Raw genomic sequence first — 12,515 nt, 5'->3', positions numbered from 1 at the left:
GGTTTTCGGGTGCTTAGCTTATGCTAAGAATTTAAATCCACTTGATAAATTTGATAGTCGTAGTCGGAGGTGTGTTTTTCTCGGTTATCCTTTTGGCAAGAAGGGTTGGCACTTATTTGATCTTGAGACGGGCACATACTTTCAGTCACGCGATGTAAGGTTTGTTGAACACGTCTTCCCCTTTTCAAAGGAAACAGAGGCGGGGTCAGGGTCAGTCGCCTCACCTATTGATTCGAATGATAGCATTCCTGACGATGATCCCATACCCGCTGCTACTAGTCCGTTTATTGAGGAAGGCGACACCCCAGCTATTGACGAGTTACATGTCCACAAAAATCTGGACAGTGATCTTGATACGGTCCACGAAAATCTGGACAGTGGTGTTGATAATGTCGAGCTCGAAATTGGTTCTTAAATTGAAACTAGTTCTGAAATTCCTAATGAGGAAGGAGTGGGAAATCCGACAGAGGCAGCCCTTGGGCGTGGCAAACGGGAGAAAATTCCGAATAGAAACCACAAAGATTATGTTCGATGGCATAGCATGAACACGTCTTTGAAGAGTCACCCACCGCCAATTCCGTCTCAGGTAATCCTTATCCTTTAACTAACTTTGTGAAATACGATAATTTTTCGCAACCACATCGCCATTTTCTTGCAGCCCTCACTCGGGAGATTGAGCCTAAATCTTTTAAAGAAGCCATGGGCGACCCTCGTTAGCGTAAGGCTATGGCCGAGGAGATTGTCGCGCTTGAAAGCAATAATACCTGGACCGTGTCTGATTTACCATCCGGGAAAGTTGCAATTGGGTGTATGTGGGTGTTTAAAATAAAACACAAGTCCGATGGTACTTTGGAAAAGTTTAAAGCACGTCTCGTTGTACTAGGCAATCACCAAGAAGCTGGTGTCGATTTCACTGAAACATTTGCTCCAACGGTTAAAATGGTCACAATACGAACTTTCTTAGCCGTTGCTACTATCAAGAAGTGGGAATTATATCAAATGGATGTGCATAATGCTTTTATTCATGGCGACTTGTCGGAAGAAGTATATATGAGCATGCCGCCTGGTTTTAGCAAAGGGTTCGACGGTAAAGTCTGTCTTTTTCGCAAGTCATTATACGGTCTCCGTCAAGCTCCACGGTGCTGGTATGCTAAACTTGCTACAGCTTTATCTTCTTATGGTTTTATTATGAGCGCTTCCGATAATTCATTATTTACTTTCCGCAAAAATGGAGTTGAAATGCACATTCTTGTTTATGTCGATGACTTAGTTATTGCTGGAAATAATACACTTGCTATTTCTAATTTCAAGTCATATCTAAGCGAATGTTTTTATATGAAAGATTTGGGGAAATTAAAGTACTTTTTGGGGCTAGAAGTTGCACATAGGTCAAAGAGGCTGTTTCTTTGTCAACGAAAGTACACCCTCGACTTGTTATCTGAAACGGGTCTCCTTGGCTGTAAACCCGCAAGTGTTCCCATGGATAAGAAACATCAACTCGCCCTTGCTAAAGATACTCCTCTTGCAGATGGTGCGAAGTATAGGAGGTTGGTTGGTAGAATTATTTACCTGTGTCTCACCCGACCCGATATATGCTATTCGGTACACATTTTGTCACAATTTATGCAAAAATCGACATCTACGCAATGGGAAGCTTCACTAAGGGTTGTACGATACTTGAAGGGAAACCCGGCTCAAGGCATTGTTTTTCGTGCTGATTCTGCATTACAGCTTGAAGCCTACTGTGACGCTGCCTACGGTAGCTGCCCGGTTACTCGTCGTTCCATTACCGCTTATTTCGTTTGTTTAGGTGGTTCTCCTATTTCCTGGAAAACGAAAAAGCAAGCGACGGTCTCCTTGTCTTCCATGGAAGCCGAATACTGAGCTATGACGGCTGCCACATGCGAAATTCTATGGTTAAAGGGCTTATTTGGCGGACTTGGAATTCATCATCATGACCCTGTTCGGCTCCACTGTGATAATCAAAGTGCTATGCATATTGCCAACAATCCGGTTTATCATGAACGAACCAAGCACATCGAGATCGATTGTCACTTTATTCGAACTCACATTCGCAATAAGCTTGTCCAGCCGTGCTACATTCACACTCAATCTCAATTGGCTGATATACTCACCAAGGCGTTGGGTCGACCGCAGTTTAAGGTTTTGCTCGACAAGTTGGGCATTTCCGACTCCCATGCTCCAACTTGAGGGGGGTGTTGGAGGCATATTCCGAGAGAATATTGTGATATTATTTGTTAGCATATAATCAGCACATAGGCATATTCTTAGCTTATATATCCTGTATTTTAGGAACAGATATTGTGTAAATGATGGAAACAAATCGTTTTGATTCCGGCAATAGTCTCGCATAGCTTGTATAAATTAACAGCTAATCAATTCAATAACACACACAATTTAACATTCACATTTCTCTTTGTCAAATTCTTTAATAGCATCCGGTTATTTTGATTCAGTTAAATGTAGGGAGTTTTCCGACTCATTATACATGTTTTGCGGGTATTCAACCCGGGCTAAAGTGTACATAAAAACTGCATTCTATGTGATCAGAAGTCTGCCAACGGCTACGAGTTGAAACTCGAATGTTCTTAGAAAACCCAGTTCAATTACACGCTCAAAATGATCATATATAATGCCCATCTTTCAGGTACCATCCCCATATTGAATTATAGAAGATGCACAACAAATTTGTTATGACCCAATTGCATTTCATCTCTTTAACAAGATGACCACTTCCCAGTTCCCACCCTCTATTCTTTATCAATACTACATATATATTCCAGAAATCAAGGGATTTTAATGTAATTAAAGAAAGTTATACGTACAAATTAATTATACTATATAGTTTTAAATCAATAACACCGTGTGATGGGCTCGATTAAGGGATTCAATGCAAATATTATATAGCATGGTTTAAAATTAAATTATATTGAAGTTTGGTAATTTTCCTAAACATTTGTAAAAGACTAAAACATAGTCAATTTTCTTAAAATAAAATAATTAATTAAGATGGTCAATTTCCTTAAAATAAAATAATTAATTATGATGGTTAATTTCAAGAAGATTAAAAGAGAGGAGATGCTTGATAATTTTTCTAAATATTTGTAGAGGACTAGAAGATGGTCAATTTTCTTAAAGTAAAATAATTAATTAGTATAAACATGCACACTTATGGTATTAATTATTATCATCATAAAAGTATATATTAAATTTAAAATCTATGCAATTTTATTAAACTCTATAATTTATTAGATGTATAGAAATGCTAATTATTTAACATATAAAAATATAATAAGTAGATTTTAAATAATTCAAGTTAGATTCCATAATATATAATATTGCATAATTTTTTCGATTTGATTTAATGCATATATGTAATATATTTATATAAAAATATAAGGCTCTTAAAATTGCATGCCTAAGTAGTAAAAGTAATTTCGTCAGTAAATAAAAGAATTGTAGTAACATTGGATATAGTTATATAATAGTAATGCCTCATTTGAATAGTGAAAGTAACAATATTATCAGCAAGATTAGTGAAAGTGGTAGAAACAACAACGAGAGTAGTGAAATAATCAATATTAATGCGGCAATAGTGAAAGTAACCATAATTACGCTGGGAGTAGTGAAATTATCAATATTAATGCGGCAGTAGTAACAGTAAAAATAATTACGATGGGAGTAGTGAAAGTAACAATGATTACGGGCAAGTAATGAAATGTTATTAATATTGTTTCACTAAATCATTAATGTGGACATGGGCCACGGGGGTGCTTGGGAACAAGCATTTGCATTTGTGGAGTCGCCACCAATTTATTGTGGAAAATTGGAAACCGTTCGAATACCTCGTGTCATGTGAAGACACAAAGTAGTGACATGAACACTAAGCACTCGTTACCCTTAGCATTCTATGTCTAGAATGACTCTCGTGGATGCCAATGAACACGGATGTTCACAGAGATCTGGAGTAAGGAGTCAGGGTACGTATTAGGAAGCTCTTTTGATCGAACACCTAATCCCCCCCGCCTCGATAGCGGCCTCTACTAATGATTAGGGGAAATCATCTATACTCGATATATTGTCGATTATATGCATGCAATGCAACATCCAAGTTTTGATCCTAACATGTGAGAATTAGGCTATGTCGGTGAACAATTAATTTAGCATACAATTGAGTCGAAGTAGGGATTTAGATTCAATTACATGTGGAAGCATATAAACAATGCGATAAAAGAAATACAATAATAAATACAATAATTACAACGGATTAATGATTTATGTCGAAAATACCTTTAGAAACGGATAATTTGGGAAAAAAAGAATAAATAAATTAACGAACAGGAATTAGGCGATAATACGAATAATAGTAGATTAATACGTAAACTAATTAAACTAGGTCAAGGCAGAACGGGAGTTCGAGAGTAAATCAACTGGAACAGCAGCAGAGCCGCGCCCCTCTGGAAGAGAGGCGCAGCAGATTCGCGTCTGTTCGAAAAGGCCGAGTTGGCCGTGAAGCGGAAGCGCAAATCGTTAGTATTCGTGGGTGAAATTTAATGATTGATTACGATATATGACTCGGATGAAAGTGATTTAATACATTAATTACATGTGAATGAGTCATAAAAGCGATAAAACATGGATGAGATGAATGCAAACGAATTAATTACATGAATGAAAGATTGATTAGTGACATGAGTGAACTAATTAGGGTGAATATGACGAATTAATAAAGAACTAATGACGGACAAACAGGTGGGAATATATCAAAGATCGAATTCCAGAAATTCAATATGAAAGAATCGAATCTCTACAACCCGGGTTGATTTTAATGACGAAAACCCGCAAATGTTGGATTATAAGGGATTTAAGTCGAGATTTAACGATGAATTATATACTAACAGTGATTAACAATATGTTGAATTATTAGAATTATCATGCTTAAGTCGTAATATGAACAATGAACAATAAACGAAAGAAAATAACAAAACAAACGAATTGACAGAAGACGAAGGAAGAAGAAAGGAAGCGAGAAGGCTGCTGGCGGCCCTCACGAAGAGGCGCAAGAAGTGCTGCGTCCCTTCAAGAGGCGCAGCAGGTGCTGCGTCCCTTCGAAGAGGCGCGCAGCGATTCTTTGCGTCCTTTCTCGACGTCTGTCTCCTGATAATCCGTAAAAAGGGTTTTAAACATGGTTTTACAAATCGATTTTTAGAAGTACTTTCGACATAAACCTTACAATATGATTATAAAAAGTAAATAACAATAAACAAAGAAGGATTTACACCCTCAGACTTACATGTTTGACAAAACGAGATGAATTAAGTTTATGTTTTAGTGATGCTCGACTCGAATGTAACGAAAGTGCCCTCGTAAGAGGAAAACGATTAAGATTAATTAAGGTTGATTATGGTGGAGTTGGTCAAATTGGTCGGTCATGCAAACGAGGCTGGTACTCAGAAAGATCCGAGCTTACGTGGTCGAAAGTTCAAGCACGTAGACGCCAAAAAGTAAGAACGTGGTCTAGAATGCAAAGGGAGAAGAGAAGGGCGGACACTCGCGTGAGAAATATGAGGAGCGAAGGCTCCTATTTATACTAATCACGTGGAGGAATTAGGGTTTTCGGAGAGACTTTGGAAGTGAATCTCGAAAAGATATGAAAAGATACGAAAAATACGCAGAAAAGGACTTGGGAAGAGGCGCAGCAGGCACTGCGTCCCTTGGAAGAGGCGCAGCAGCTGCTGCGTCTGTTCCAAGGTGGTTTCCTCCTGCGGAAGAAAGATTTCCGTGTTTAGTTTATGGAATAACGGATTAATCTTATTTTCCTTAATATTTTGTGTGAATATTACGGGAAATTCTTTACCAAAGATTAAAAGATTATGAAATATGGAATAGAAATATCCGGAACATTCCAGAACATTCTGACTCGGGATTTAGCGGTTATCAGAAAATGAAGACGGTTTTAGGCCCGGACTCCAAATGTACACGAATTACTGTCAAAACGACCGTATCGGCGCGTAGATGACAATTAAGAGGTAGACATCAGTGTTTGAGCAATCACTTGACGATAAACTTACGAACTGTCATAAATCGTTTCGCGTACCAAACATGCGACCCAATCATCACCGGGTGGTTTGCGGGAGGTGCAGAAATGAGGTATCTACAATTAATAAGAGTACAATGTTAATCGCGGGAGTATTGAATTTGTCTCAAAAATTATTTCATCTTATAATTTTAGGATATGTCATAGAAAAATATATTAATGATAAAGTTATGGGTTATGCAACTTTAAGTAATTTTATTTAATGAAAAAAAAAATTAATGGTAAGTAAAGGTATCCCGGGCGAAGTTGGAGACCAATACTAATTGTAGGTAAATGCGTAAATCCCTTGCACTAATTTTGTGTTTTATAAAGATGTTACCCAACCCAATTTTTCTCCCTCCACTGTATACACTATGATTTTCTTATTTAATGCCAAAACTAAAAAAAATTCAAGACTCGTTATCAGAAGTTCAGAAGTGACGTCGCCATCAGATCCCTTTTTACTAGATATACTAAAATTTTGACCTTTCGAATCACAATAAACACCAGAAAATTAGTGACCACAAGACATGTATAATGTGTAATAGTTGACTATATTCGTAGTTAAATTATAATTTGGAGTATTTTGAGAAGCACCCTAATAGTTTAGAGTATTGCTATTAAACGAGGCCGAAAGAGTAATTAATTTCTTGTAGTGTAAATTGGGAAAAAAATTGCAGGTTATAATGTAGAAAAGGGAAGGGGAGGTAGATGAAGTTTTCTTACAATAAGGATAAGTTAAAGGTGGAACTCGTACTTGCTTTTACCTGTTATTATGGGTTAATAAAGGACTAGAATTCTATTAAAGGAAAGGTGAGAAGTATAATAGTTGGATATATTGATAGTTAAATTACTGTTCGGAGTATTTTGAGAAGCACCTTGGATCGGGAAGAAATAGTTTAAAACCAACCCAAAGCGAGAAATAGTTTTCGAAATAACCCCATGTTGAAAAAAAATTCGGGAATGTTCACTGCAAATCCTAACTTGGATTGGGAAAAGCATTCTACCATTAAAAAATTGATAATACTGAAATTAATTAGGAAATACTAGGTACAAGTTTTTTTTTTGGTACATACTAGGTTTAAGAATTAGATATGTATATACTTATATACTTATTATAGGTAATATTGTATTTACTATAAATAAGACAATCATGTGGAGTATTAAACACAAAAAATATTAGAGAAGAAAAAATATCAACAAGAAATAACAATGGTGGTCAGGTACATCACTTCGAAGCTACTCCAGGTCAACCACAATTACAAAATTTACAAAAATTATTCTGGGGCAATTGTTTTTAATAACCCTACCAACACCGATAATGAACCTTGAAGATCCTTTCCCACAGGAATTTTTTTCTCTTTTGCTAATGCTAAAGCTTCAACTTCTTCTTCCTCTGAAAATGCGTCAGCATACTCTGGTTCGGCCCTAATAAAGAAAGGGGGAGGCGCGGCAGACGTGGCAATTTCCGCTTAAGCACAAGAAGCAGGGCTCTTTCCCGAGGTGTCTCGTCCACAGCACAGAAGGTAGATCTTGTCCCAGGCTTTCAATACTAGTTGTTAGGTTATCATTTCATCATTTCATAGCATTTTTCCAATATCATTTCATAGCATGGTCTGGGGCCAAGGTAACTCAAGTAGGAGAGCCGTGTTATGGGTGACCTTATTGCACGGTTCAGAGAGCACTTGTGTATGTGATGCAAGTGAACGTGTACGAAAAAGCTGTATCTAGGGTGAGTTCTTCGTTCCATCGTCGACCCTATCTATGTTTCTATGATGGTCCAAGAACACGCTCATTCTTCAGTCTGATTTCAAGAACCGTCTATTCCGAATATTAGAGATGAACCAAGTTAACCACATGGTCGCTACCTCGGGAACAATGATGGTGACTCCTATGTCGTCCACCACCATGAGCTCGACTACTTTAAACACGTGGCCGAAAAGACATGCATTGGCCGCCTTACCATTTGGGGTCTCATGTACAAGTTTCGTAAGATATCATGTGTAGCCATGCTTGCTATGTGCTGCATGTTCCTTCGGAATATTCGGATAGAACATTCCTTATTGTCGGATCGTCGACACTTTGTTTTTCGGGAACCTAATCGTAATCGTTCTCCTAAATATATACCCCAAGTTTCGCTGGATAATTTGGTTGACGGTTTAAGAGAAGATTGTGAGTTATTGCCACCAACTCACCATAAGACTTTACGCGTTGCGTCAATTGCATGTAAATTAGGGCAAGGCATGCATGAGGTGCTAGGGCTACAAAGTGGTTTTAAAATTGTGGCGTATGAACCTAGCAATAAATCGTGCCCGGTCTGGACGACCGTGGGACAACGAACCCGAAAAGAAACGTTATTCGGTTTGAAGGATACTTTAAACCATATGGTCGGACTCGAATCAAGCTCATACATAGATCGTGGACATAGAGCTAAAGATTTAGAAGGTCTTGTATGGAAAGTGCTTGTGATTAATTCTAAAAAATTTAACGCTCATTTAGGTCCGTACAACACTATATTTATATGTTCCAACGTGATTGATCGTTGCTTTGATGAGGAATTGGCCTTTATTATTGGGCATGAGGTTTGTATACTATCTATCAATACTTAATTACTTATTTTATTCTTTTAATCATATGTAAATATAATAATTGCGTTATTTCATTGGGCACAAGGATCCGTACGTACAAATTATGTTAAATTAGTTTAGTATATCTAATTTAAGGGCAAAAATAATTTCAAGTATATTTTTCAGATGGGACATGATGTGGGACGACATGAAGAGTATGAAGAGATGTGGAATCCTCTAAAGAGTATTATAAAAGAAGCGGTTATGCTAATCGCGTTTCTTTTTTCTTCGGAACCATGTCCTACTGATCACGAGGAAGAGATCAAACTTAAGCAAATTATCAACAACCTCCATCGCCGAAGGTTTGTATACTCCGTATTATTTTAGTTCTAGGTTCGCTCCTGCTGCTAACAGATGAATTACTTGAAAACTTATTTTTATTAAACTTTACAAAAAAAAATCGAGTTTTCTCTTTTGGGATCGACGTAATGTTCTCTTTTTTTTTCATGGTTGATCATCATGAGAAACCGATAACAGAGAAATTAATTAGATTTAGTAAAAATTGATCACTATTAGCAAGAATATAGTCGTATATGTTAAATTGATTTGAGTTTATAACTCTTATTTAAAACATGCTAATATCGTTTTTCATAAAATTGTTTTGTGAATTCAGGAACGAATATGATGCGGATCACATAGGGATGATGTTGATGGCTTCAGCCGGATATGACCCTCGAGGAGCACCAATATTTTTATCCAAAAATATATCCTTGTTTCATGGTGGTGTTGCAGGTCATCCAAGAGGTTCTAAAAGAGTTGCGTATTTAAAAAAACCCAAAAAGAATGAAGAAAGCTATGAGTTTGTATAGAGATGTGAAATCATTCAAATTAATCACGAATTTAGTTGGAAATTGAATTCACAATCATCATCATATGCTAAGGTAAAGAGCATGAGTTGTCTTTATATTATACTCGTAAAGAATTTTAGTCATCTTTGTAAACAAGTTGAGATACGATCTCTCGCATGTAATGTCTTTATATTATAAAGAATTGAAATTATCCTTTACCGTATTAGTTTACAAGAAAAACAAACTTTTGAAAGTCGTGCAAAACTTATACACAAGTTATTCACAAATACTATTATACAACTGGTTGTACAAGAGCAGGGACGGACCGACCTGGTAGCAAAGGGTGGCGTTTACTAGCCCAAACGTAAAAAAAATCGGTTATGGGATGGATTTTTGCTACCCCTAATATTGCTTAGTGGTTAAGTTCATATTAGCGCACTAAATATATAACAAAAATCATATGGTTAAATGGTAAAGGTTTTGATTTTTCACCAATGAGTCTCGGGTTCGATTCTCATGAAATACATATTCCTTTTTTTTTTTTTGCTCTCCTTAAATGCATTTAAGTAATGTTTATGTGAAGTGTCAATGATAGAATATCTAAAGTTAACGCATTGATGTTTTGGGTACCACATTTTTATGTTCTCTAATTTTAATGTAGAGAGTTTATTTTGTGTGGTGTTTTACAAGACATGTATAAAAAATTCTACATATATAAAACGAAAGTAATAAAAATTCGCTAAATTACAAGATAAAAAAATTTAATCGATGGATTAGAAAACAAAATAAATTAATAAATCGTAAACTAGTAAGAAATATAACATGAATTGAAATTTTAGTTGGGAAGTAACAAAATTTAAGTTATTATGTAAGCGGTCATTGTACTCGTTATACATATTGTGAATTAGATTTAACAAGTTATGTATTATATATTTTTATCGATCCTAAAATTTATTGATATACATGGGCTAAATTTTTTTTCGCTACCCCATACTTTAAATCCTGGGTCCGCCCTGAACAAGAGCATTGTACAACCATAACAAATCTAACTGAGTGTATGTACATTTTTTTTCCAACTTTATAATTTTTTATTTATATTTTAATTTTCTGATGTCAAAAACTAAAATCTAATTGAGCTTATATATATTATTTTTGAGTTTTATCATAATTTTGTAAGTTCAACATTTTTATAATGGAGCTCAGATTCTTTTAATAAAAGCTCGAAATTTGTAAGTGTAAACTCAAGTAATGCGTTATAAAGCTCAGGTTTTGTTCTATACAACTAATATAACTGGTTGTATAGTCTACTTATTGCAAATTATTTATCGTATTGTAAACTCTTGAAAAGTTGTTGTAAAACTTGTACACAATTTTCCAAACATCTCCCATTTCTCCAAATCATGGGATTTTCCATTTCACCCATTTTTATAAGGGCATCCAAACTAGGCCTAAATCACATAATAAATCATTGATAATCGAAAATAATAATCAAAAGAAAGAGGGGCATTATAGATAATTGAAACAATAATAAAAATAAAAATTACTCTAAGAGAAAAAATAATAGTTTGTGAGAATAATTGTGAAACCAGGGCACCACAATTGGCTGTTTATATAGTGGGAGCCGCGGCGTTTGGTTAGAGAAAGGGAAAGGGATAGGAAATTAGAAAGGGTAAGAGGGAAAAGGTAATGGATTACCTAAAATTTAACTAGTTGTTTGGTTACATCAAGAAAATGACGTCTGGTGGGTTGTGGTTTGTTTTTGTGTGCCGGTGGTGGTTTAGGTGGGATAGTTGTGGTGGTGGTGGTGGTGGTGGTAGCGTCGTGGTGGTGGTGGTGGTGGCAGTGGGGTGGATGTGGTAATGGTAATGGCGGTGGTGGCATCATGGTGGTTGTGGCGGTGGTGTTGTGGTGGTGGTTTATGTGGGGTGGTTGTGGTGGTAGTTTGGTGGTGGTGGTGGTTTAGATAGGGTAATTGTGGTGGTGGTGGTTGCATGGTGGTGGTGGTGGTCGTGAGGTGGTTTTGATGGTGGTGGTGATAATGGTGGTGGCGTCATGGTGGTTGTGGTGGTGGTTTGTGTGTGGTGGTTTTGGCGGCGATGGCGGCTTGATGGTGACAGGTGTGGTAGGAGTCGCAAATGTGGTGGTATAAAAAAATAAGGTGGTTGAAGGGTAACAAAGACAATGAAATCTCATACCTTGGGGTAGAGGTGATCATGGGCCGGGTTTTGGGCCGGGCCCAAGCATTAAATTAAGCCCAAGTGTACGGATCGGGCTACAAGTGCGGGCCTATTTTATCAGCCCATGCGGACTGTCGGGCCGATTCGGGCTAAATATTTTTTATCTTGAAATAAGTTTATAAATCTCCATTATAAAGTTAGATATTTTGTGTATTTGTTATCAAAATTTTCGTAAAGAATTATGTGATTTTTTCGAGGTGACTCATACAAACTAAATGCACAATTTTTAGTAGTGTAATAATATATTTGAGTGCGGTGCTTAATTGATTTGATATTTCTTGTTCTTCAGGTTCAAAAACATTGACTTAACACGCCGATAATGGTAAACAATTTATCGGTACTAGTGTGATACAAAATCATTAGCTCATTTATTATCATATAAATACTGGTAAAGGAAAATACTAGGCCTTATCAAATTAATACATGTAAACAAGTGACTACGTCTTATTTACAATACAACAATTAATTGGTTAATTATTTTACTAAATGCTTATTAACATTCTGAAATTGTACATATTCATAAATTTTGCATATGTTCGGGCGGGTCGGGCCAAAATTCGGGTCGTAAAGGCGGCCTATACTCGACCCTATTATATTGAATCGGGCCATGGGCTTCGGACCGTGTGCTTTTCAGGCCTAAAATCGAGGCCCAAGCCTGGGGAAAAATCGGGCCTGGGCCGGGTCAAGCTAGCGGACCTGACCCATATGATCAGCTCTATCTTGGGGGGTGGGGGTAAGGAATTAGATAGATTGAGGGGTAATGAAG

At 36.7% G+C, this 12,515-nt stretch overlaps 2 protein-coding genes across 2 annotated transcripts in view; both read left to right on the top strand.

Moving 5' to 3' along the window:
• Positions 1 to 12,515, top strand: part of LOC141642141 (26S proteasome non-ATPase regulatory subunit 1 homolog B-like) — a 68,284-nt gene that overhangs the window by 42,517 nt on the left and 13,252 nt on the right. The window lies entirely within an intron of this gene.
• On the top strand, positions 8,482 to 9,533 carry LOC141632884 (mitochondrial metalloendopeptidase OMA1-like). Its single transcript, XM_074445389.1, has 3 exons — positions 8,482 to 8,679; positions 8,851 to 9,026; positions 9,338 to 9,533. The coding sequence occupies exons 1-3, from the start codon at positions 8,482 to 8,484 to the stop codon at positions 9,531 to 9,533; spliced, it is 570 nt and encodes a 189-aa protein (XP_074301490.1).

Source organism: Silene latifolia, chromosome 2 (genome assembly GCF_048544455.1).
Source record: "Silene latifolia isolate original U9 population chromosome 2, ASM4854445v1, whole genome shotgun sequence".
NCBI lineage: Eukaryota > Viridiplantae > Streptophyta > Magnoliopsida > Caryophyllales > Caryophyllaceae > Silene > Silene latifolia.
This window is presented reverse-complemented; position numbering and strand designations above follow the sequence as displayed.

Coding starts and splice junctions, on each gene's coding strand:
- LOC141632884 (XM_074445389.1), top strand. CDS start 8,482: ATGGTCGGACTCGAATCAAGCTCATACATAGATCGTGGACATAGAGCT. Junction 8,680..8,850: donor CCTTTATTATTGGGCATGAG/GTTTGTATACTA, acceptor TATATTTTTCAG/ATGGGACATGATGTGGGACG. Junction 9,027..9,337: donor AACAACCTCCATCGCCGAAG/GTTTGTATACTC, acceptor TTGTGAATTCAG/GAACGAATATGATGCGGATC.